The 27,570-nt window shown below is 38.5% G+C and overlaps 2 protein-coding genes across 4 annotated transcripts in view; one reads left to right on the forward strand and one right to left on the reverse strand.

The window, feature by feature from the left end:
* The window catches only part of LOC132122962 (cell adhesion molecule DSCAM-like), a 141,148-nt gene extending 132,003 nt beyond the window's left edge, over positions 1–9,145 (forward strand). For 2 of the 3 annotated variants that reach the window (XM_059533491.1, XM_059533493.1), the window contains 8 exons: positions 93–383; positions 778–954; positions 1,085–1,115; positions 1,204–1,319; positions 1,434–1,583; positions 4,655–4,852; positions 6,212–6,514; positions 8,336–9,145. In XM_059533491.1, the coding sequence (XP_059389474.1) occupies positions 93–383; positions 778–954; positions 1,085–1,115; positions 1,204–1,319; positions 1,434–1,583; positions 4,655–4,852; positions 6,212–6,514; positions 8,336–8,709 (1,640 nt within the window). In that variant the 3' untranslated portion in view covers positions 8,710–9,145. The remainder of the gene's footprint in view (positions 1–92; positions 384–777; positions 955–1,084; positions 1,116–1,203; positions 1,320–1,433; positions 1,584–4,654; positions 4,853–6,211; positions 6,515–8,335) is intronic. The other variant, XM_059533492.1, reaches the window with a different exon arrangement.
* Positions 9,146–14,105: 4,960 nt separating this feature from the next.
* LOC132122964 (calmodulin regulator protein PCP4-like) overlaps positions 14,106–27,570 on the reverse strand; it is a 39,197-nt gene continuing 25,732 nt past the window's right edge. Inside the window, exons 2-3 of the mRNA XM_059533496.1 lie at positions 22,650–22,701; positions 14,106–14,985 (exon numbers count right to left, since the gene is read on the reverse strand). Of these exons, the coding sequence (XP_059389479.1) occupies positions 14,855–14,985; positions 22,650–22,701 (183 nt within the window). The 3' untranslated portion in view covers positions 14,106–14,854. The remainder of the gene's footprint in view (positions 14,986–22,649; positions 22,702–27,570) is intronic.

Below are 27,570 nucleotides of genomic sequence, written 5' to 3' on the forward strand. Positions count from 1 at the left end.
TTGCCAAGTCACTTTAAATCATTTGCAATCAAAGTTTGACCATTTTCTCTAACTTCAGGATTACATTATCTCTCATTTCTCCACATTATCAGAGCCACAATTCGCCAAAGATCATGAGCTTTTCTCAAGTATCAACTCTACCCGTGTGGAGCTCAACCTCATTGGTTGGAACAATGGCGGCTGTTCGATTGACTCCTTCACACTGGAATATCGACCGGTGGACACCACCAAATGGACCATGGTGAAGCGAGATTCTCTCACCAAAAACCACATTCTCTACGACCTACAGGAAGCCACCTGGTACGAGCTCCAGATGAGAGTGGGCAACAGTGCAGGAACAGCAGAGAAGAAGGTTCTGTTCGCCACTCTAAATGTGGATAGCAGTGAGTACTACATCTCATATTACCACACAGGGTTTAAATCAATGTCATCTCAGTACACTGTTTGGAAGCATTTGCTTAAATGACTTAACCAGCAAGAGTTCCTTGATCAGACCTTATTGTCTAACCAGCACTTTTTGCTGGAAAACAGCACGGCGATGCTGATCTAGTGAGTGAAAGTGTGAAGTGACATTCAGCCAAGTATGGTGACCCATACTCAGAATTAGATCAGCTGACCCATACTCAGCTGATCTACCAGTCAGACCAGCATTAAATCAACAATAAACAAAATAAAACAGTGGAAAATGGTCTAAATATTTAATTGATCAAAAGTTAGTTATAACCAGACTTTAAAAAATCTAAATTGTCTATCAGCCGCTCAATCTTCTATCTCCAGGCACAATTGCTCCATTGCCGAAGACTGTGGTCCCCAGCCAGAAGAACAGGCAGGGCAATGAGGGACTTAAGATGATGGTCACAATCATCTGTATTCTGGTGGCAATTTCCATGGGCTTTATTGTTCTTCTGGTATTGAGGAGGAGAAGAAGAGAGCAAAGGCTCAAGAGATTACGAGGTGCGTAGACACATGCCATATAGCGAACAGAACATCATAGCTAGTTGGGGATATTCTGGTACATTACATACTCTTAATATTAAACAATATTTTGCAATTCATAACTTCCTTGTTTCTTTTATTTCAAAAGATGCAAAGAGCCTAGCAGAGATGCTAATGAGGTAAACTACTATGGTATTGGCTTATAAATCAGTGACTTCGTCATAAAGTAGTGCATGTAATTGTTTTTGTTTTGATGTGTGTGTCCAGTAAAAATGCACGTACACCAGACACTGTGAACAAACAGCAGCAGACTCTGAGGATGCACATCGATATCCCACGTGCTCAGCTACTCATCGAGGAGAGAGACACTATGGAGACAATTGGTAAGAGACCTTTGAGGAATATTAGTGGTTTGCCTTTCCCCAAAGGCCTTGATTATATATTGCTTGATGGTGGTCTTCTCTACTTACATTAGCTTGTTTGCCTCTGTCTTTCAGATGACCGCTCCACAGTGCTGTTGACAGACAATGACTTTGGAGAAACATCTAAACAGAAGTCCTCAACCGTCACCCATACAGTGCATTACCAGTCTCTATCTCAGGCCACTGGACCACTAGTAGACGTATCTGACGCTAGACCTGGTACAAGTAAGAATTGAACTAGTCTGCTTGGTTATGTTGATGTCTTAAATTCTCATTTAGCTGCCCACTTGTGTAGATGACTTAATAGAAACACAGACAGTTATACACTGTGTTTGACATCAACAAAATGTCCAGTAGTAGTCTATAGCAGATACAGTATTGTACATGAAAAAAAAAAAAAAAAAAAAACCCTCACAGGTCATTCCAATTTACTATCAGATGTAAAGAATCTGTTAGATCAAAAACCTCCCAAGTGTCTGATCAAATATAGAGCCACAATACCAACTCTGACAACGGTCTCTAATTATTAAAATAAATGTGTTCCTTAAAGTGGTGGTGCTTTTTGACACACCATAGACTGGTATACTCATCACCAACAGCATTAAGCTACCTATGACCTTGTGTTCCTACCTGACTTAAAGAGATAGTTCACCCAAAAATGAAAATTATGTCATTAATGACTTACCCTCATGTCGTTCCAAACCGTAGGACCTCAGCTTATCTTTGGAACACATTTTAAGATATTTTAGAATTACTCCGAGAGCTTTCTGTCCCTCCATTGAAAGTGTGTGTACGGTATACTGTCCATGTCCAGAAAGGTAAGAAAAACATCATCAGTAGTCCATGTGACATCAGAGGGTCAGTTAGAATTTTTTGAAGCATCGAAAATACATTTTGGTCCAAAAATTGCGCATGTGTGATTCAGTGTGAAGCAGACTGACACACAGCACGTCTGTACCAAACTGGTTCTTTTGGTGATTGATTCTGAACTGATTCTGTGCTAATGAGCGCGGGTAAACCGAAGGCTTGAATTAAGGGCAATCATCGCCAATGACGTCATTACCGGTGAACCGTTGTCTTCAAACGGTTTATTGAATCGAACTGTCTGAAAGAACCGGTTTGCGGAAAAGAACCAAACTTCCCATCACTACTGGTGATCCGAAAACCGATGCAACCAGTTCTTGACTCGAGAACGAGTCAATCTTTTGTTCGTTATCTGGCTCGGCTCTGTGTTCATCTTCAGTTCTCTCTTCACAGCAGTTCAGTCAGTGTACTGTTTGAGTAAATGAATTACTCCGGGATATTGTTTTGTTTGAACTCAGAGGGAGTGTCAGCCACATTAAAAAAGTAAACAGCTTAAGTCATTTGTGGATTAATGCTGATTGGAGACGTGAACCGTTTCAAACGATTCAGTTCGATTCAGTGAACTGGTTCAAGAAGATCCGGTTACATCGAGTGATTCGTTCGTGAACCGGATATCACCGGAAGAGAAGACAATGCTGAATAAAGTCGTAGTTTTTGCTATTTTTGGACCAAAATGTATTTTCGATGCTTCAAAAAATTCTAACTCACCCTCTGATGTCACATGGACTACTTTGAAGATGTTTTATTACCTTTCTGGACATGGACAGTATACTGTACACACAGCTTCAATGGAGGGACTGAGAGCTCTCGGACTAAATCTAAAATATCTTAAACTGTGTTCTGAAGATGAACGGAGGTCTTACAGGTTTGGAACGACATGAGAGTGAGTTATTAATTACATAAATTTCCTTTTTGGGTGAACTAACCCTTTAAGCTCACGTTTCACATTACATGTGAGTACTACTTTTAATATAATAATATCATAATAATATTATTCAGATTTAAAATGCCATTTGGAACAATTGTATGTTTGTTCAATTTTGCTATATTTCAGTACTTAGTGGTGTGCCGTGGCTAAAAAAAAGGTTGGAAAACACTGCACTATACTAGTGGTTCCCAACCTTTTGTTTTTGAACACTGAAAAAAATATTGAGGTTGCCCACATCCAGTCCTATGATTTGAATAACATGTGCAGGACATGAATGGTTTAATTGAGTTCACAAGAAGTTAGTACCTGCTTTCTCTGCTAACTGACAGCTTTAGTAGAGCTGAACTAAAGAGGAGCATTTCTCTGACATGTGTCATGATTACAATCATTGATGATTCAGGTGGATTTGCCAGCGTTGACTTAAATTACTTGCTTACCTCATGTCATACAAACCAATATGACTTATTTTCATTGTGGTTTATGGAGTATTATTGTTCTTTAAAGCACCTATAATACAGTGGGTTTTTTGTTGTTGTTGTTTTTTTCGTAATCTTTTAGTATGGCATATCAGACCTTTTTCCTGCCTGTAGGTTTCTAGTGATCTTGAAGACATTGCTTGTCCAGGTGTGTTTGATTAAAGTTGGAGCTAAACTCTGCAGGACAGTGGCCCTCCAGGACCGAAGTTGCCCAGCCCTGCTTTACAGTGATGCAATGGTCGTCTTTTTGCAGTAACTCACCTGTCATAGTGGGTAGATGACATGAAGCGGCCCGAAGTTAACTGCATCGAAAACACATGAGTGCACATATCCTACATACAGCTCCCAATCAGAGCAAAGTTCAGAGGATTCTGTCCACAAAATGATAAGAGCACGCATTATTTATTAATTTGCACAAAGTATTTTAACTTAGCCATGCTCTTTTTCATTTCTGACATAGAATTAAATGCATACACTGCTGGACACAGACAGATTTGCAGATGCAAAAACCAAGTATTTTATTGGAATTCCTTACGTTTATGGCTGTTATCGTGGCAGCTAACAACAGAACAGCATAACCCTGGGCAGATTTTTATATTTAATTACACTGAAAAAGTTTCAGTTTAATTAATTAATTCGATCTTATTACTCTGTTTTAACATGGATTTCTGTGGAGACTGGTGTTGTGCCCAATTCTGACCCCAGACAGATTATTACCCCCCTAGTTCTGGTTGGTTAAGGAGTAGGTGTGGGGGAGTGGTTAGTATTAGGGGAGGAGTTAGGATTAGACAATCAGGTAGTGACATAGGGGATTATAATTTGTCAGGGGGTCGAAATTGGGCACAACACCAGAACACGACAGCATCCTAAAAGAATTTAGAATCCATCATGGCGGCGCTCATAATTTACTTGGGAAAAGATAGATAATAGTACTTTTTCATAAGGGAGAGTAGAGATTTGGTTGAGTTTACACTGGTCACTTTGTGCCATACAGTATTAACCTGTTCTGTCTGTCTCTGTTCCCTCAGACCCCACTGCCCGCCGTACAGCTAAAGCAGGTCCCGCCACACGGAGTCGATACGCCAGCCAGTGGACCCTGAACCGACCGCACCCTCCCGTCTCCTCACACACCCTCTCTACTGACTGGAGGCTGCCCACACCCCGTGCCACAGGCTCAGTGGACAAAGAGAGTGACAGTTACAGTGTCAGTCCCTCTCAGGACACAGGTAACAGTTAGTTCTTTCAGTTCATAAATCAAACATCAATAAAAAAATACTTGATCTTTTGTAATAGTGTAGATGTTATGTGTAAACATATTTGAACACTCAGATTTCAAAATTCCCACCCCAGTCCAAAAAGAGTATAGTTTTGTTCCAAAACAACTGTGACTTTCTGAAGTTACACAGATGACCATCCGAATTTATATGTTAAACGCAGTATTCAGCACCTTGGTTATAGTGAAGTAATAATGGTAAATTAGGAGATTATTTCTGAATACCAGAGCAACATCACCCAAAAATAGTTCACCCAAAAATGAAAATTCAGTCAAAATTTACTCACACGCACGTTGTTTCAAACACATAAGACTTACTTTTCATTTTAATATTCTCTCATTATTATTTTTTTGCATCCATTGAAACCAAACATCATCAAACACACTTTTGTGTAATATATTTAATATATTTAAATATATTCAAGGACACCTATTATGCAAAATCCAATTTTACATGGTGTTTAGACATAAATGTTTGTTGGCAGTGTGTGAACACAGCCACCCTACAATGATAAAAATCCACCCACTCTACTTTTTAATCCCCGTTTTGATTCTCAGAGCATTGTAACGTTGCATTGCTCAGGCCCCGCCCATGACGGCTGATTGACACCGCCGTATTAGCAGAGACCCTGCCTTGAGTGAGCCGCACACAATCTGCCTGTTTGTCTTCTTCATGCTAGTGCATTTTAAAGCAGCATTCAAGTTAGAAATGTCTTCTTATTATAGCTATAGAAGTTATTCGGTAGAGCAGTGAGGGATTTTTTTGTTTCTATTTATTGTTTGGATCATAATAACAGTGTAGACAGCAGTAACAATAATACACTGATCTAGTATAAAAATGTGATTTCTTTCCTAGCTGTTTTACTTCACAGACATAACTGACTGTGTCTTTGTAATGTGTTTTTAACCCTGTGTGTATTTGGCCGTTTAAGCGCAATACGATATGAAAGAGAACTTAGTTTAATCACATGCCATGTGACAGCTTCTTTCTGTGCATGTGCTTCTGACGTATGCGCCCTTTTTTTCACTATATCAGAAGTTTAAACTGACATGGCTTTTAAAAGCATGATTTCAGCATGATAGACACAATTATCAAAACCAAACAGATGTTGTTGTTTTTTTGGGGCAGAGTATCTGAGACACAAGCTTTAAAGGCATAGCCCTATTCTGGAAAAGTGGGCGGGAAGCAGCAGCTCATTTGCATTTAAACATACAGGCACAAAAACAGCTACAAAGACATACATTAAACTCCTTTAATAGGAGTTGCAGGAGCATCCCATGTAACCCAAGTGGTGTGCTTTTTCTCTTACAGACCGTGCTCGCAGTAGTATGGTGTCTACAGAAAGCGCCTCCTCCACGTATGAGGAGTTAGCACGTGCCTACGAACATGCGAAGATGGAGGAACATCTGCGACATGCTAAGTTCACAATCACAGAATGCTTCATCTCAGACACATCCTCTGAACAGATGACAGCCGGCACCAATGACTACACAGACAGCCTGACGTCCAGCACGCCGTCAGAATCAGGCATCTGCAGATTCACCGCCTCCCCACCCAAACCACAGGATGCCAGCCGGGTCATGAACATGGCCGTGCCGAAAGCACACAGACCCGGTAAGACGTGGCTACAAACATGGGGATGTATCAACTGACTAGTCTCCAGTTGTGCTTTCGGGAAACCAATTTGCTGTATTCCCACTTGATTTTAAAGTGGCACTGCTAAATGAAGTTCAGTAAGAGTTCTCTGGTGTGTAGGCATCTTTAGAACAGTAACCCCAGTGTCTGTATGCAATATACACACACATACACCAATCCCATTTATTAATAAATGATGTGAAATGACCTTCTTAAACACTACTTTATTTATGAATTAATATAATTATGATAGGAACGCAAGTCATTTCCACTTTTTGTATGGCAGAGTTTAAATATCATTAAATCTTTACATGTTTTAAACATCCCCTATGAGCAAACACTGCTGAAGTCCTTCTTATTTGATAATTGGACATATTTCAGAGGAAAACTGGATTTTCAAAAAGAGAGAACATAGGGAGGAACTTTAGGAATTAAATCAGGAATTGATTGGATTGTTAAAACTGAACGGTACATATCAGAATGGGGCCAGGTGCTTGAAGGGGAATGATTATGGAAATATGCCTTATGTGAATTTTAATTTATGCTAAGTATATTTTCACATTAGAATTTACTTTGTGTTGAATGTTACAGATTCTGTAAAAGTTTACAGAGACCTTTCCCAATCACGTCCCTCTCTTTCTCTCCCACTTTCCTTCCTGCCTAGCTAGTATCCTATCATAATTAAAGGCAAAAATGCCAAATATAATAAAAAAATAAATAATCCAAAATTTTGATCTGTAGTGTATGTATGTCAGTATATTTTCGTATGTATTTTCCACACATTCCTCAGTTTACCTATTCACCAGTCATCTGTCACTCTTGCCCTGTGTTGATGGGTACAGGTTTGAAGGCTATTGTCCAAACACACTGCCATGTTCTTTTCACGTCAATGTGCTTAACATGTCCTGCGTCTGGGCCACCCATGCAGGGCTGATTTCTTTCTTTGCGCGACATTGCATGTACAGCAATATAGACATGTGGGGGGCGTGTTTGAATGAGCCATTTTAGGGGGCCGTGGCAGATAAAGAATATATTTGATAAAGAATATATCTTTGAATTTGAGACTTTAGTCTTTGCAACTTTACAGATCTTCTTTATACACCAAGAGTTTGTAACACTCCAAAGAGAAAGGAAAACTTGAAATTGAATCATATGACCCCTTTAAAGAGATACATTTATAATTAGCTTTAAAAAACTTCAAGCTGCATGTAATAAAGTGGCTGACCTTTTATTTCTGGGTTTAATAAAGCCTATTAAACACATTTAAATGATTATGTTTAACTCAGAGATTGCTGAACTGTTTGTTTTGTTGCCATTTGCAGTGTTAAAATTGTTCTTTGGGATATAGTTTAATGATGCTTTTGATATCATACCTGTACGTCTTACCTAACCTAACCTATCCTGTTCTGTCCTATCATATCCTATCTTAAACCTGACTTTTTCTATCATAACGTATTTTATCTTTTCCTATCCTACCCAACCATGTTGTGTCATAAACCTACCCTACCCTCCCTTGTCCTATCCTAAATCTCTCCTGTCATGTCCTGTGCTGTCCAGTTGATAGAGCTTGGACCTAAGTGTGGCATGAGCTAATTACGGGCAGAACAACCAATTAATTTTAGTTTATAAATGTCTGTAGATTCAGCCTCGTTTTTACCCCAGGTGCCCTGCAATGGAAGATAATTTTTCCTTTAAAGACTAGTTTCTCCATCCATTTTTTTTTCTCATTTATCACATTGTGGAAAGCAAATCTGATCTTTGAGCAGTGCTCACACTTACATGACCCTGTCTTTCTCGTAGGAGGTGAACTGGTCCATCTTCCCCCTTACCTACGCATGGACTTCCTTTTGAACCGGGGAGCAGCCTCTTCAGGGCGAGAGGCCACAGGACAGACTTGTATGGACCCACAGAAGAGCCGAATGGCAAAGCGGCCAGCATTGCTGGCACCCACACCCTCCGAGACCCCCTCGTCAGCCCTCTCTTCCTCCGGCCCCCCCAGCAGAGAGGCAGTACAACAGTGGCAGCCGGGAACTGCCTCTACACTGCCACAGCGCGAGCCGGGCGACCTGGCCCAGGCCGCCAAACTCAGCAGCTCCCAGGAATCGCTGCTAGACTCCAGAGGACACCTGAAACAAAGCAACAACCCCTACGCAAAGTCCTACACACTTGTATAACACAGGACTACAGCTATGGACCACGTTGCACTGTCACGCACACACAAACACGTGAGGACCTGCTGCAAAGATTCAGAGATGAGTCCTGTACATACATTCTGAATTCCTAAAGAAGTGGATAGTTTTCTTTGCATCTTTCTTTCTTTCTGTCTCACTCTCTCTGCTGTTTTTTTTTTCAGTCACTTTCTTCTCTTGCCATCTATTCTAAGTTGAATTTTTAACGTAATCATTCATTCATTTTAAATACCACCGTTATGAAGATTGCCAAAATTATTTATTTAAATTGACAGAGGAACTAATTTTGAATTTATATCAAGGACAATTCTATAGTCATTATTATTATTATATAAAAATAGAGAAAAATTATAAAAAAAACGGTTTAAAAAAGGTGGGGTGTGGTCAGCTCTGCAGGAAGATGGTCCTTTCTCTATCCATGACTCTATTGTTTTGATGAAACCATGAGGTGCGATCGGCATTTCTGAAGCTGTTTATCACGGCGGTGACGCCAACGTGGAAGACACACGTCCAAATTTTACAGTCGTCTCAGAATGTGGTGCTGCATGGGGACCTGAAAATAAAAAATGAATTCCAAGAGATTTTAGTCACACTAAAGGATTATATAATGTTATAATACATGTTATGACATTATATGTTATAATATACATACATACACATAAAGAGATCACTTTTATTTCTGGATAATACAGGGAAAAAAGATTTGGTAAATAAAGTCCTTAGTCATGTTTCCACACATCTGGTTTGATTAGAAAATGAAAACTCTTGGGTTCTCTTGTCTTTTTTTCCACTTATGGAGCTTTTTGTGTCTTATCTGGTGAAATGCAGAGCATGTGTGACACAACGAGAGAACCGTGGCTATCTAACCTGCAGTTTTCTCCAGCGGCTCCTTGAATGAATGCTATCTGATTCACCTGTTTGTAGATGGTGTGGCCTGTTTTGTGTAATACACGCAACAAAGAGAAGATATTTTAATTGAGCAATATGACACTGGATTTACTAATAATTTCGTAATTCTTGGACATCTTGAAGTACTAACAGATATGAATGTATTCAGTAATGCATAATGAAAATTAAACCCGAAGATGATTGACAATAAAGAGACAAACTCATGACGCAGTCTCTAAACTATAATTGAGGAATGTCAGCAGACAGACTGAATGATGAAAACCCATTTACAGTGCACAATGGTGTTCTGAGATCTAATGCGACATGTTTGATTTGTTTTTGCCATTCACGTCTTCAGTTATCAAGCCTGCCTTTCGAATGTCAGTCTAGACGTTAGTTGGATGCTTGCCTTAAACATAGAAAGACCAAAATGGTAAATCCTGACACTTGTAAAATGACTGTAATAAGAATCATATATCCTGGTGGAAATAAGTTGGGAAATTATGTCATAATGCCCAAAACCTAAAGGGACCAGGACACAGGAAATCCAGGAGGGGATGTGCTGTGACCAGGTTACAGGCTCAGGCACTCATCCATGATCACAACTAACAGATGGCACTGCAATGTCTATTGAAATGTTTATGATGCCAGTAGGAGGAGCTCTTCTGTTTTTGTGCATTTCTCCTCAATCAGCTGAAAACCAGCACATGCAGATTAGATTATCACTTCCCAGCAAATAAACAGTCAAATGCCTCCTGAAAGGAAAAGCAGAGATGTTAGAGTTGCTCAACCAAACCAACATGAATGCGTCAAACTTACAGCTACAGTAAAATTGACTTTTCTCTCCAGATGTTTAAGACTCGTGTTTATCTGGACACCTCCAGCTCAATTCCAATGACTACATTAAATTCACTAAACTCTTGCATTCGGTCAAAGGTGTCTGACAGTGCTGTTTTACTCCAGTAGAATGAAAATAAAGATTTTATGCATGGAGGAAAGAAAACAATACCTAAGCAACTAACATATAATAAAAACTCAAAAATATAAGAAATACATTTCTATAGATCAGTGAATCTGCATATCTGTTAAACATATTCATTTATATTTTTGTACAACCTCCTTCCATTTAGTCAGAAAATGTGTTGTTGCAGCTGTCAACACTTTCAGATACAAAACTATGTATACTAAATTTGGTTTTGTTAATAATGACTTGATAAATCTATCATTCATATTTTGAATATTACACAGGTAGACCTATTAAATGCAAGTTATTTTGAATTCCTGAGTTAGAAAAATTATTTTTAAAATCCCAGTCAACCATAATGTGGCAACTCCACCACAAAAATTGTCCTGCCCAGAGATTGTGTGGCCTCACTGACCTCGTAACAATTGAAATATGGAAAGAGCACATTCAGGATGCAGGCTGACATTGTTATTACCTGATTTTTTCTTTTTCTTTTGTGGATCTGACATTGATGACAATAGGGACACAGTTATGAAAGCTTATTAAAGAGATTTTAACAATTTAAATAGTAGAAATAATTCTTTTCAATATACATACAATATACTATCGTTCAAAATTTTGGAATTACTATGAAATGTTGTTTTGAAAGATTTGTTACTTTCATTTACCAATGATGCAATGACTTGATGAAAAAATACAGTATAATGAGACAATAATATAAGATGTATAATGTTACAAATGATTTCTATTTCTAATAAATGTTGTTCTTCAAATGTTCTGCTCATCAGAGAATCCTCCATGTGCAGTAATGACACTAACAGACTTTCCTTCACACAACGCAGATGTATCTGAGCGGCAGAAGCGTCTGTTCCTCAAACAAATGATTCTGATGTACTTGTTCTCTTGGCCATCCATGTCTTTTTCTGTGCTGGTTAGATCCAGTTTGCTTTTTCCTTTTCAAGAAATCAGTGCTCTGAGACAAGAGTTTAAAAAAAATTGTCCTTTTCAAAAAGAACAACACTTATTTATTTTTTTTATTACCAAAATTAATTATTCTCACACTTCAAAAGCCCCACATCAAAATATGTATAATTTACCATTATACATCAGTGTAAGTGTCGGTTCAGGAGAATTTTTAAATACACAATATTTTTTAAACAGTAGGTAAATGGTGACCTACTACATAGACTCTCAGATGTGCATTTCACTATTCCAATATTCAGCGAATGGTGGGATAGCAAAATGCAAATTGCATGGATTAAATAAAAACTGGGAAAATGGCAAACAGTTGTGAGTCAGGTGGGCATTTTAAAGTGCTATACTAAATTTGTACTTTGTTGTACATTCATGACTTACCATTGTATTACAATATAGAAGATTTTCTCATGGTATCACTGACTTAAAAATGTCACAATATAAAAAATTCACAATAAAATTTATATATATATATATATATATATATATATATATATATATATATATATATATATATATATATATATATATATATATTTTATAATGTAATCTTATGTGCTTTGGTCATTATTATCTTGAAGACAAATGGAATTTTTGGCAATACACCTATTGTCTGTAAGGCCAAACACAAATTTGCAGTTAGATTTTTTCACGAAGAGAAATGTAATCCAATGCCAGTTTGCTGCTGATAGCATCACATCCATCAGTTACTGCACAAGTGATAAGCTTTGACTTGTTATTGCTGGTTAAAGAACAATGACAGGAGCAGTACGTTCAGTTTCACTCAGCAGACTTAGATTTAGAGTCCCGTATCCTGTATAGTGCCTGTTCACTGAGGCTCGATCTCAGGTAAAGAAGCTCTCTAAATCTAGTTCTTTTAATGAAAATAAATAAATAAATAAATAAACAATAGGTTGTTCAAACCACTTAAACAGCTTTTGTTTTTTAACTTTGAAAAAAAAAGGTTGTATGATTGATGAAAATAAATAAGATAGATAAATAGATAGATAAATAAATAAATAAATAAATAGGTTGCTCAAACCACCTAAACAGCGGTTGTTTTTTAATTTGGAAAAAAGTTTGTATGATTCATTGACATAAATAAAAGAAAAGAAAAGAAATAAACACATACATACATAGAAGCACAAAAGTTTTTCATGGTATCTATGACTCTGTAAGAGACCTGTGATCCAATTCTTTTTTATTTATTTATTTTTATGGGTTTGCTATCACAGGCTCCCATTGGAAATCTTCTGCTTCTGTGAGAAATGTAATGAGATGATATTGTAGTTGCTGTCATGTCTGGATGGAACATACAGTACACCACCAATCTAGTTCCAACATTACACTATGTTCTTGTGCTCAGCAGCGGCAAGGCAGGTGTTTTGGTCAACTGAGAGCCTTGGGTCATATCCAGAAGAACTTTAACTATTGCAAGAACACTTCTCAGGGAAGAGCATACAACCATATGGTCAGTGTTCAGTGTTTTTTTGTTTGTTTTTTTTCTCATCCCCTCCTGTAAGCTCCAGTGATGGCATTATTTCCTTGTGCTGGACCTTTAAATCTTTCTGAGGGTGTTTCTTCATGGAGCTCTCTTCAATACAGAGGTCTATCTCTCTGTGTGTGTGTGTGTGTGTGTGTGTGTGTGTGTGTGTGTGTGTGTGTGTGTGTGTGTGTGTGTGTGTGTGTGTGTGTGTGTGTGTGTGTGTGTGTTCAGATGGGGGATCGGGCTCAAACACACTAGAGGATTCAGTGTAAATAATATATATCTCAGTGCAGTGTGACCTCCACTGGATCCGAAGGGTAGGTGTTCTATTCTTTCTAAAAGTGCTTTCACGTAGAATTTGCTGAGGGAAGATGGTTCATTGCTTGCACTGTTAGCCATTTCGACTCTGATATCAGTGTAAAATATGCAAATTAAAGACCGAGATGTCTTATTGCCCATTTTTTCGTCAAATTATTATCATTCTGTAAATTAACTGAGATTAGAAATAAGCTATGAATGTGTGTTATATGGATAAAAAAACATGAATAAAATGTTCCTTGAAAAGGTAGTTGCCAGATATTGATATAGATTACAATGCCATTTGCTAATTTGGCACCGTTACCTGAGAATGACCCAAATGTCACACTAATACTTTCAAGAAATACAACTGACTTGTAGGGATAGTTTACCCAAAACCCAAACACGCTGAATTTGCTTTCTTTTGTGGAACACAAAAGACGTTTTGAAAAATGTCAAAAATGTCTTATGTTAATCATTATATATATATATATACTGTATATATATATGTATATATATATATATATATATATATATATATATATATAATTTTTTTGTTTTTTGTGCTTTGGAATTGAACATCAGGGTGAGATTTCATTTTTGCGTGAACTATCCCTTTAAGAGAATCATGATTTTATTTTAAGGTATGCTGTTTGTAATTTTCATGTGTCTTTTATTTTAAACATCATGGATGTTGACTGCTTTTCATATTATTCCATTAAATCAAAAAACAGGATCCTACTTTAAGTAATTAAAAAAAGACGAGCAGTATTTAGTTCCACAGACTCAAGGATGTTTATTAATAGTTTCAATCAGACTGAGTTGATATAAGAGTTGAGATGAGATAGAAATAGTTTGATTTGGCTACTGTTTGTGCCACGATCCTTTGCAAAGGAAGAAAATCAACAGAAACATTATGATATGCCACAGCAAACTAGACAATCAAACACTCGCTCTCAAGTCAGCATTCAGCATTGAATTCAACATCAAGAATCAATAAAGAGAACCGAGCACACAGTGAGGATTTGGGAAGATAAGCTGGGAATTATTCAACAATATGGGTTTCAAAAGACGAGCTATTTTTAGAACTCCTCTGAAATGAGAATGTATGCTAAAGCATTTTATCATGAGGACTAATAATGGTGAGTTGGGGGAATAAAGTTCTTTTATATATTTATGTACATGTAATGCTTGCATCGTCTGTCTAAAATCAATTTCATAAGCAGCTCACAATTAAAATATATTGTGCTTTCACAAATAAAGGACAGGCTGGTAATCCAGCACTTTGAGGTAAAAAGAAAACAATGCACACCACTAGTATAACAGATACTCTTGGCTAGGAGAATGAAGCTAGAATCAAAATTAATATAAACTACGCAGTTCACAGTTACAGACTGACAGATTAGGACCTTGCTTTCCCCTCCCCCTGCCTTGAGTCCATACAGAATGGATTCTATTACATGCAACATCAAACCATGCTGTCCTGATGGGGCCATATGGACAGAGAAGTCTGCTGGCAACTATGACTTTTCATCATTCTTCTTCTTCTGGAACTTCCTGAACTGCGATTGAATGGCGACGGCGGCCTTCTCGGTTTCAGGGGCGTCCATGTCGATGTCAATGTCCTCGGGGGCGTCTTTCTTAGACGCATCTGCATAGAAAAATAAGTTATTGCATGAGACCAACACTTTAGAGGACTTTAACAATGACATAATGTCAGTTTAATTATATTCAAACACTATGATGCAGTTGATGAAAGATTAGTTGGTTTAGAACTCAACCTTTTATAGAAATGCTATTAAACTGATACAGTGCATATTTTGTATTGGTGACAATTATGTGAACAGGCAAGGATAAGACAAATTGCACACGTCAAATGGCAAAAAGAACATTAATACGGCATCCACTAGCATTAATATTGAGAACTAGATGAGATCACAGTATCATGTAGCATGTCAGTTCAGCTGGCGGCCACCATGACAATGATCCAGGGCAGCGACTCTCTAGGCATGCAAGTACAGCCCCTATTTACTTGAATGGAGAATGAACTAAAACTTCAGATTTCCTTTCCAAGTTAGTTGCCTACTAACAGGGCTGCAAATGCCCATGTTAACCAGCCAAATCTTAGCCACCCGCTAAATAAACCATGCAAAATGATGAGGTCATATGACAACTATGAAGAACTTTTATCTTATAACTATGTTTCATGTTGTAAAAGTACAATCACTTCTAGAAATGATTAAAAACTGTCTCTGCAAGCTTGTGAAGAATGGAAGTAATATTGTAAAAAAAATGTATGCATTAATGCTGATATCAAATGAGTCATAAGTAATGACGGCAAAAATACATTTCTCCAAACCACATGTCCTATGTAGGGTAAAAATGCAAAAATGTATTTTTGCAGTCATTACTTATGACTGACTCATTTGATATCAGCATTAATGCATTAAAAAGGTTATAATATTACGTCCATTCTTCACAAGTTTTCGGGTACAGTTTTTAATCATTTCTAGAAGGATGTTACACAGATCACAATGTCATCTAAGCACACATACACTGTTTAGTGCTGTTGGGCTTTTGGAACAAAGCACATCCAGTCTAAAATCTCCTGCAAGCTAAATGCATAAGGTGTACAGAAGCCACCAGAACAAAATTTACTGGAGACAGACTTGTCATGTATGTTTCCAGACCAGCTCTTGTTTCCAGCTGCACTCAAGTTCCTCCTTCCGCCAAAAGAACAATAATGAATATTCAGGCATTAGCCTATTTTACATACATTCTCATTTTATATTTACTTATCAGATCATGTTTCTTTGTCATGACCTAGGTGCAATTGTATGTTTAGTTACGTTTTTGAATTTTTGCATAAATATTTATATAGTGTCGAGTCGGCTGACTAATTATCATCGACACCTTGTTTTGGTTTATATTTATGTTAATAAATGCCTCTCCAAGGCCTGACGCCACCCCCACTGGGTCTGACGTTTGCTCCTCCTGCCACTATATATATATATATATTATCAAACACATTATTTTGAAATGTTTAATAAACTAGTGACACTCCGAAGGTGATCCCGTTTCCAACCTTTCTAGTGCATCTCCACAAATTCTATTTAGATTGTTGTGTTGACTGCATCCAACTTTTCAATTATGTACAAATTAGGATTTTAAAATGCATACTATTCACTTATGTATTCAAGATTTAAAACCGTGAATCTCACATAAAGTTACTTTTTTTTTTGTACAGCATTATTTTAAAAGAGTTTCAAGCCTTATTCATTAAAATACAAGATGTGAAGGTTTTGTTAAGGAATCACAGTTCAATAGTGAATACCTCTGAGATTAAACAACACATTAGACTGTTGGAAAATTCAATACCAATTTAAGCAAGGGAGGAGGAAAACCTTAACATAGATGTTAAGGACAGCGAGAAAGGAAAGATCCTATAAATACACCTCTAGAGAGAGCAAGCCTCATTTTTCAGTCAATACATGAGATCTTTGTTTACACACATCAGTGAGATCATTTGAGTTAGAAACCTTCTTCTTTATACAGTAATGTTTTTTGTTTTTTTGTTTTTGGTGCAATATATGCTGACCAGAAATAACAGACATCATTATTAAATTGAGCTGAAACCTAATTCATGTAATTAACAAAACAGTTCTCCTCAATGAGCAACTTCAAGTTCAATGCCTCAACTGCTAGAGGACCTAAAGTTGCATTGTGTACCTTTAAAAAATCCCACCACAGACTTATTGGTCAAATCTTCACTGTTCACATGGACAAAGACATCACATGCAATTCCTCACTTTAATGATTCCTGAGAAACTTATTTTTTTTTTTTTATAATATATTTTCCTTGCTTTTTGGTATTAACATGCCTTTTCTCTCAATGCACAAATTATACATTTAGACCAACATTACATTCTGTCACTAGCTGGATACACCTGTATAGTTTCCCTGCATGGCTTCCTTCACAAAGGCAAGCATGCTGAATAGATGCATTTGCATGCATATGAATCTAGTTTTGTGTATGTACTTGCTCTTGCACATGAGTGGGTGGAAACATAGCAATAGCTTCAATAGCTTCTTCCCATACTCCTAGAAATGTTGTGAGCTCCTATACTGCAGGATATTCAGTGCAGGGAAAGCAAATTTCCAGCAGTATTTGTTGTATTAAATTGGTGAGAAATTATTTCTAGCAAAAGCTCTAGCATCCTCTGGTTTCTTGATTTAATATTTTGCATAAAATGCAATGAAATTCAGACATTTTCTGTGGCTTAAAGGAATAGTTCACACCCAACAGAAGAAAAATTAGTTGAGAAATTACTCATCCTCAGGGAATCTAAGATGTACAGGTGCATCTCAATGAATTAGAATGTCATGGGAAAAGTTCATTTATTTCAGTTATTCAACTCAAATTGTGAAACTTTTGTATTAAATAATCCAATGCACACAGACTAAAGCAGTTTAAGTCTTTGGTTCTTTTAATTGTGTTTTGGCTTACATTGAACAAAAACCCACCAATTCACTAGCTCCAAAAATTTGAATCCTTCATAAGACCAATATAAAAAATTGTTTTATTGAATTATTGGCCTTCTGGAAAGTATGCTCATTTTATTGTTGTCAAAAGACAAGGTACTTCGGTACCAAGTCGGTACTAAAACAATGAATCTCTGTGTGAATGAATGATTGGCAGAGACATGCGAGTTTACAACACAGACTGAAGTGCGTGACGCTTGCAGTAATTTCAGCTTCTGCCGTCTCAATGAGGACATAACTACATAAACAACATCACCAGAACTGTTCTGAGTCACTTCACAAGCATTTTACCGTTTCATTTGAGTAAAACCAGTGTCAATTTAAAGGTATTCACGGTAACCCGTCAAAATAAAAGTTCATTTTTACATAAAGGCATTGTGTTAGAAATATTACTATTATTTAGTAGAATTAATGTGATACAGCTACTACTGTTGAAAAAATGTATAAAACTTTATATTTTAAAGAAATAAATAACACAATATTTCATCCATGTTTTAATTTTAATAGCAAATCCCCTTTATTTACCAAAAAAATAAATGTGTTTAAATTTCATTAATTAAAAGACAAATTAAATTTGGGTGAAAATTGTTTACTGTTTGTCATAATTATATTACTTGTAGAAAAACTTTTTAGTGATAAAAAGTGTGTGTTTTTTCTTTAATTAGCATATTTTTGTGTTTTGCTTTGGTACCGAAATTGGTACCGATAATCATGGATTTTCACTGGTATCGGTGCCGAATACTGAAATTTTGGTACCGTGACAACTAGCTCATTTACTGTACATGTACTCAATACTTGGTGGGGGCTCCTTTTGCTTTAATTACTGCCTCGATTTGGCGTGGCATGGAGGTGATCAGTTTGTGTCACTGCTGGAAGCCCAGGTTTCTTTGACAGTGGCCTTCAGCTCATCTGCATTTTTTGGTCTCTTGTTTCTCATCTTCCTCTTGACAACTGCCCATAGATTCTCTCTGGGGTTCAGGTCTGCTGAGTTTGCTGTCCAGTCAAGCACAACAATAAAATGGTCATTTAACCAACTTTTGGTGCTTTTGTCAGTGTGGGCAGGTGCCAGGTCCTGCTGGAAAATTAAATCAGCATCTTCAAAAAGCTTGTCAGCAGAAGCAAGCGTGAAGTGCTCCAAAATTTCTTGGTAAACGGGTGCAGTGACTTTGGTTTTCAAAAAACACAATGGACCAACACCAACAGATGACACTGCACCCCAAATCATCACAGACTGTGGAAACTTAACACTGGACTTCAAGCAACTTGTGCTATGAGCTTCTCCACCTTTCCTCCAGACTCTAGGACTTTGGTACAAAACTTGCTCTCATCTGAAAACAGGACTTTAGACCACTGGGCAACAGTCCAGTTCTTCTTCTCCTTAGCCCAGGTAAGACGCCTCTGACGTTGTCTGTGCTTCATGAGTGGCTCATCAAAAGGAATATGACAACTGCTGCCAAATTCCTTGACATGTCTATAGCCCCTTTCACACTGCAAGTCGGACCCGGCAAATTGCCGGAACATTGCCGGGTCGCCTTCTGTGTGAAAGCAATCATGTCAAGCGATTGATTCCGTCATTGAACCCGGGTTGGGGACCTAGTAACATTGCCTTGATCAATCCCGGGATGAGCGCTGTGTGAGCAAAAGCCAGATCTAATGCCGTGTTGAGTGATGACGCACGTTATCGCGCGACTCTTTTACCGAATGTTTTGAAGGAAGATCAACGTTCGCAACAAAAAAAATATGTGCAAATTGTAATGAAGCAGAGATCAGTTAGTTCCTCACTTTCCGTGCTGACGCCGAGATCGTTCGCAAGCTTCAGTGAAAGTAAAACGTGCTTAACGTTTTCGATTCGTACATTACACGTCACGCCCTGATGTCACGTGTCGTTACGGGATCTTTACGGGTTGTGTGTGAAAGCAATTGGGAGCAATTGCCGGAACACTTTACACGTGTATTTGCCGGAATCGCAGTGTGAAAGGGGCTTATGTGTGGTGGCTCTTGATGCCTTGACCCCAGCCTCAGTCCATTCCTTGTGAAGTTCACTCAAATTCTTGAATCGATTTTTCTTGACAATCCTCATAAAACTGTGGTTCTTTCGGTTGGTTGTGCATCTTTTTCTTCCACACCTTTTCCCTCCACTCAACTTTCTGTTAATATGCTTGGATACAGCACTCTGTGAACAGCCAGCTTCTTTGGCAGTGAATGTTTGTGGCTTACCCTCCTTATGAAGGGTGTCAATGATTGTCTTCTGGACAACTGTCAGATCAGCAGTCTTCCCCATGATTGTGTAGCCTAGTGAACCAAACTGAGAGACAACTTTGAAGGCCCAGGAAACCTTTGCAGGTGTTTTGCGTTGATTAGCTGATTGGCATGTCACCATATTCTAATTTGTTGAGATAGTGAACTGTTGGGTTTTTGTTAAATGTGAGCCAAAATCATCGCAATTAAAAGAACCAAAGACATAGGCCCAATCCCAATTCTACCCTTTAGCCCTTCCCCTTTCCCCTACTCCTCCGTTTCGCGCGTTCATGTGAAGGGGTAGGGGTGTCTCGATTCTCTTTTGGTTGGAGGGGAAGGGGTAAGGGGAAGGGCCAGATAGCCCTTCAAACAAAGATTTTTCGGGAACACACTTCAAACGAAGGGGTATGAATTATCTCGGAAACATGGCTGCTACAGCGAACAAAAAGACACATAAATGTAAGCTTTTTTGGCATAAATAAAGATTTTATGTTTTATGTTACATTCAATTGTGAGTTCATATTAACGGTCATGTTACTCAAAGAAATGTTTGCAAAAAATCGCTAATATTTGCTAACGTCATATCATTACAGACTGCATGATAGTGCCACAGCATATGTCTGATCAGGGCGATAACTGATGTAGACACTGATGGGGGCTATTCCCCTCAATAATTATAAATCGCTAAACCATTTTCTCAAATATTGCCTATTCGAGAGAGAAAGAGAGAGAGAGAGAGAGAGAGAAAGAGAAATAGTTGCGTGTATTCGCATCTGTACATTTATCTTTTTATAGTGAGTTTATTTAAAAACAGCGATTGTATCCTCTCGTCGCTGAAAAATACAATGTAGTGATTCAGTATTTAAACTGTATTTAATAAAATCCGTGGGGAGCGTTGACAAGTTTATTTTCTCCTGGATGTGTGAGCTGCACGATTTCCGATATGTGTGTGTGTCAGTAAGCAGCGCATTAATACAGAATGATAATTAAAGGCTCTAATGCACACCAGTATATGTGTGTATTGTAAGAGCTAGACGACGAATGATGGCATGTGACGTCATGGTAATGGTGTCCCAATCCTTAGGGGAATATTTTCTTAGGGAAAGGGGAAGGGGTATAAAATAGAATTGCGATTGGGCCGTAAACTACTTCAGTCTGTGTGCATTGAATTTATTTAATACACACGTTTTACAATTTGAGTTGAATTCAACTTCTAACTGTTTCTTCTGGCTAAATACGAGTCCTCAATCCTTAGTATTTTTTTCTCAAATGAAAAAGTCATCTTTCCTGAATCAGGAGAGAAATCTGCACAGATCAAGCACTATTTACAAGCAAAAACAGTCAGGTTAGTACTAAACAAATAGGTTGATGGAATTTGAAGTGAGAGGACAACAGGGGATGGAATTTTTCATTGGAGCTAGCACTGTTATGGATTATGGACTGACATTTCCTGTTAGGCCAAAAGCGACAGTTTAAAATACCTTTATCAATTAATTTGTTTCTTACAAAGATGCAGCTTTTCACTTCACAAGATGTTAATTGATGGACTGGAATCATGTGTATTACTTGTGGATAACTGTGATGTTTGGACTCTCATTCTGATGGCCCCCATTCACTGCAGAGGACCCATTGCTAAGCGAATGATGTAATTCTAAATTTCTCTAAATCTGATGATGAAACAAACTCATCTACATCTTGAAAAGCCTGAGGGTGAGTAAATATTCAACAAATTTTCATTTTGGGGGGAAACTAACCATTGAATATTTATTTGGATTTAGCAGTAGCTTTTTGAATACTGTATGTAGTATATCATTCCTAATACTAAAGTAAGTTGGTGGTAGCATTGCACAATGCACAGTATTTATATTCCCTATGTCTAAAGCACCATTTGTAATAAAACCATGCAATTCCATTAAGATTCAAGCCTCAGTGAAATCAGCATCCTTTGAAATGCAGTTCTTAGACCTTGTCCCATAGTCTCTGTACCAAGCTCACCCCAGGGCTTCAGCGACCTCAAGAGCATGAAGAAAACCAACAACAGAAAAACCCTCAAGTCTTTTAAGTCTGATTTAAGATGTATGGGCCAATTTGTGGGTTCAGATCCATTCAGTTGCTCTTTTCATAGGAGCATGGAGCTAAAACACTGGGGACCATGTTCATTACTTCAACCCTTTTAATTAATTTTTTTATTTTTTATTTTTTAACCTCCTTCTCCAGCCTTTTTTACTACATAGGCACACATTTTTAAAATGCTTACAGGAATCTTTCTTCCTTCAGTAAGCACAGCACAGAACATTTTAGTTTGGTGGGACACTTCAGGGAATACTTTAGAATGCTTATGCCAGAAGATTTCAGATGGGATACTGGGCTTTTCTGTACGCTCAAGGTTGTTTGGGGTAAACTCAACAGTATAATGAATCTTTTCTCTTTCACAAAAAAATAATTCCTACTATTTGTTTTTATATAAAAGCTGCCGTGAAATAATTTAAGATCCATGATGTGTTCGATTTCTTATGTATAATATTTTCTCAATACCTTGGGCCCCAGAGGTTTTGCTGTTGCCACCGGCTGCTCCAGATCCTTGCCTCTGTTGAAAGGAATAAGGAAAGGAACTAAATTAAAATGTTTTTAACTTTCAAAAATCATTTTACAAGAAGCTTAAAATAAATGAAGAGAAGGTTTGTTAACTACAAAAACAGGCCTGGGTGAATCTCAGAAGTCAACAGTCATAATTCAATTTGAAAAATATGATTTCTTTTAATATGCAGTTAACAAACAAAAACCAAATTAATTTTGTGCTGTCAAATGATAATTTGCGATTAATGGCATCCCAAATAAAAGTTTTTGTTTACATAATATATGTAATGTGTATATTTATGTTGTGTATATATATATACATATACAGTTTAATACACATATACACATAAGTATTTTATATATAAACAAAATATTTTTCTTAAATATATACATGTTTGTTATTATTTATAAATAAATAATAAAATAATAAATATACACAGTACACACATATATGTTATGTAAACAATTAATTAATATGTAAGCAATTAATTGTTTGACAGCACTAGAATTTATATTTTTTGTTGCCTTTGGCATCACACTTGTTATACTGTGTAGTATTTTTGAAAGAGGATTTCAAAACCAAACTGCGTGTTTGGCCGTGAATTCATTTTCAGAAATATCATGATAATGGGGTGCAGTTAAACAGCTGAGTGAGCGAGAAGGCATCACCAGCATGTTTTCCCTAGGCACATCCTCTCCTGCATTATTAACTGCACTTTCACTGAATTTCAAACAGTGTTTGTAGTGCTTTGATGTGAGGAGCTCAGGCAACCTGCATGTCCTTTCATGCAATTCAGAATATTCAGCCAAACACAAGCACAGAGACAACCCTCCTGTTTAATGTTTCCTTAAACTCTTTTTAATTAAAGCTTTCATGCATTTAAATCATGTGACATACTAGACAAAGTATAAAATGTACTCTTTCCTACACCTGCCCGAATGTATAAAGATAATTTATCATCCATTAATATTTATAGGGGATGGGGTGCTTTTGGTGATCGTTCTGTTAGACAATACCCCATTAGCTTTGCTTTTGTCAGTAATCATAACACGGTATCAGCTCTGTGATGTTATTGATAAATAAACATTTTTGTTTCCTTAATTTTTAACTAATCATTTTTTATTTAAATGTAATACAATTCATAATTAATGTAATATAATAATACATAAGAATAATTTTGACTTTATGTCTTAATGCAAACACACTCTTGGCACAGCCGCCCAAAACACACAATTAAAGAGAGAAAGAAAGAAAGAAAGAAAGAAAGAAAGAAAGAAAGAAAGAAAGAAAGAAAGAAAGAATGCAAAGGCATTTCAGAGAATTTGGCAGTACATCCAACCATCCTCACAACCACAAACCACACAAGCCCAGGACCTCCACATCCAGTATCTTCACCTCCAAGATTGTCTGAGACCAGCCACCCGGACAGCTGCTGCAACAATCGGTTTGCATACCCAAAGAATTTCTGCACAAACTATCAGAAACCATCTCAGGGAAGCTCATTTGCATGCTCATCGTCCTAATCGGGGTCTCGACCTGACTGCAGTTAATTTATGGTACGGGCAGGCGTATGTTATGGACAACGAACACGGGTGCATTTTATTGATGGCATTTTCAAGTCGAGTCTGCTTTATTGTCCATTCTTCCACATGTACAGTACATACATACAGAGAATCGAAAATTCGTTACTGTCAGACCCCCGGTGCATACATAACATTAAAAGTAGACCCTAAAAATCTAGATCGAATATAAAATATAAGAAACAACTATACAATAAGGGAATGTAAAAAAAAGTGAACAAACGGATAAAAGGTAAAAGATAAAAGGTTTTTAGTGCAAAAAAGAAGCTTATTCAGTCTGATTAAAGTGACAAAGGGCTCAAGAGCAGTTATTTTGTTTAACTGACTGAAGATGTAGTAGAATGATGTCAGTTCCGTGCTGAATGAGGTAGGGAGCAGACCAATGCTGCACAAAGTGACTGGTGCATGCCATCGTATCTTAGTTTGGGTGGGTGGGGGGGTGGGGGAGTGGAAGGACCTGGGGATGTGGGATCTGGGGGTGGGGGTTCATAGTTCAGTGGTGCCTGGGGCAGAAAAGGGACGGCGGGGGGGGGCAAGTTCGGGAGAGATTTCAGCTTCCTGACAGCCTGATGGATTAAGCTGTCATTCAGTCTGCTCGTCCTGGCCTGGAGACTCCTCAGTCTCCTCCCTGATGGCAGCAGATGAAGCTGTGTGACGGGTGGGTGGGATCACCTGCGATGCAGAGGGCTTTGCGAGTGAGACGGGTTCTGTAAATGTCCTGGAGGGAGGGGAGAGAGACACCAATGATCTTCTCAGCTGCTCTCACTATGCGTTGCAGAGTCTTTTTGCTTTGCAGGCGCCATACCACACAGTGATGCAGCTCGTCAGGATGCTCTCGATGGTGCCTATGTAGAAGGTGTACATGATGGGGGGCGGGGCTCTGGCTCTTCTCAGTTTGCGGAGAAAGTAAAGACGCTGCTGTGATTTCTTGACCAGTGCTGCTGTGTTTTCAGTCCAGGAGAGGTCCTCTGTGATGTGTACACCCAGGAACTTGGTGCTGCTCACTCTCTCCACAGTCGCACCGTTGATGGTCAGAGGAACGTGCTGAGTGTGTGCTCTCCTGAAGTCAACAGCAATCTCCTTTGTCTTCTCCATGTTTAGAGAGAGATTGTGGTCACTGCTCCACCTGTCCAGGCAGCTCACCTCGCTCCTGTAGTTTGTCTCATCTTTGTTGCTAATAAGACTCACCACAGTCGTGTCATCCACAAACTTAATGAAGAAGTTGGAGCTGTGTAGCGGTGTGCAGTCGTGGGTCAGCAGAGTGAAGAGGAGGGGGCTCAGCACACATCCTTAGGGGGCCCCAGTGTTCAGTGTGATGGTGCTGGATGTGTTGTTGCCGACCCATACTGCCTGAGGTCTTCCAGTCAGAAAGTCCAACGGCCAGTTGCACAGCGAAGTGTTGAGCCCCAGCTGGACCAGTTTGTAAATGACCTGTTGAGGGATGATTGTGTTGAATGCTGAACTGATGTCTATGAACAGCATTCTGATGCATGAGTCCTTTTTGTCCAGATGTGTGAGTGCTGAGTGGACGGCAGTGGAGATGGCATCATCGATCGACCGGTTGGACCGATATGCAAACTGGAAGGGGTCCAGGGAATGGGGGGAGGGCAGACTTGATGTGGTGTATGACTAGCCCTTCAAAGCACTTCATGAGGATGGGAGTAAGTGCAACAGGATATGGCTTCCTCGGAACTGGAATGATGGTGGTAGTTTTGAAACATGTGGGAACAAATGCCTGACTAAGTGAGATGTTGAAATGTCTGTGAAGACATAAGTGAGTTCTGCTGCACAGTCTCTCAGTACACACCCAAGGATGTTGTCAGGACCCGGAGCTTTGCGTGCATTGATCCTGCTGAAGGATCTCCTCACACTGTCTGGGGTTAGCGTCATCACCTGGTCGCCGAGAGGAGGTGGAGTCTTATGTGCAGTGTTGCTGTTTTGTAGCTCAAAGCGAGCGAAGAAGGTGTTCAGCTCGTTCAGCAGAGAGATGTTGCTGTCACAGGTCCGTTGTGGGGGCTTGTAGTCCATAATGGTCTGTATGGTTACTGCTAAATTCTGAAAAATTCTGAAAAAAAACAGAGGTGTTAATTATAGGACCTAAAAACTCTGCATGTAATAACATAGAACACTGTCTAAGACTTGATGGCTGCTCTGTCAATTCTTCGTCATCAGTTAGGAACCTAGGTGTGCTATTTGATCGCAATCTTTTAATACCAGTTAATACCTAAAATATCAAAATCAACTGCGGGCGGCAGATCCTTTTCCTATTTGGCGCCTAAACTCTGGAATAACCTACCTTACATTGTTCGGGAGGCAGACACACTCTTGCAGTTTAAATCTAGATTAAAGACCCATCTCTTTAACCTGGCTTACACATAACATACTAATATGCTTTTAATATCCAAATCCGTTAAAGGATTTTTAGGCTGCATTAATTAGGTAAACCGGAACCGGGAACACTTCCCATAACACCCGATGTACTTGCTACATCATTAGAAGAATGGCATCTATGCTAATATTAGTCTGTTTCTCTCTTATTCCGAGGTCACCGTAGCCACCAGATCCAGTCTGTATCCAGATCAGAGGGTCACTGCAGTCACCCGGACCCAGTACGTATCCAGACCAGATGGTGGATCGGCACCTAGAAAGGACCTCTACATCCCTGAAAGACAGCGGAGACCAGAACAACTAGAGCCCCAGATAAATATCCCCTGTAAAGACCTGGTCTCAGATGACCACCAGGACAAGACCACAGGAAACAGATGATTCTTCTGCACAATCTGACTTTGCTGCAGCCTGGAACTGGCCCCCCAACTGAGCCTGGTTTCTCCCAAGGGTTTTTTTCTCCATTCTGTCACCGATGGAGTTTCGGTTCCTTGCCGCTGTCACCTCTGGTTTGCTTAGTTGGGGTCACTTCATCTACAGCGATATCGTTGACTTGATTGCAAATAAATGCACAGACACTATTTAAACTGAACAGAGATGACATCACTGAATTCAATGATGAACTGCCTTTAACTGTCATTTCGCATTATCACACTGTTTTCCTTATGAATGTTGTTCAGTTGCTTTGACGCAATGTATTTTGTTTAAAGCGTTATATAAATAAAGGTGACTTGACTTGACTTGACTTGTATCCCCTGCCACAGGCTCCTAGTGTCTCTGCTGTCGCTGAATTGATGGGCTATCCTCCCGGAGTGCTGTCTCTTAGCCTCTCTGATGCCGCGGGACAGGTTGGCCCTGACTGTTCCCAGGCCCACCTCATATCCAGCTCTGAATGCAGCATTCTGTGTCTTCA

This window comes from Carassius carassius, chromosome 41, assembly GCF_963082965.1.
Source record: "Carassius carassius chromosome 41, fCarCar2.1, whole genome shotgun sequence".
Classification (NCBI taxonomy): Eukaryota; Metazoa; Chordata; class Actinopteri; order Cypriniformes; family Cyprinidae; genus Carassius; species Carassius carassius.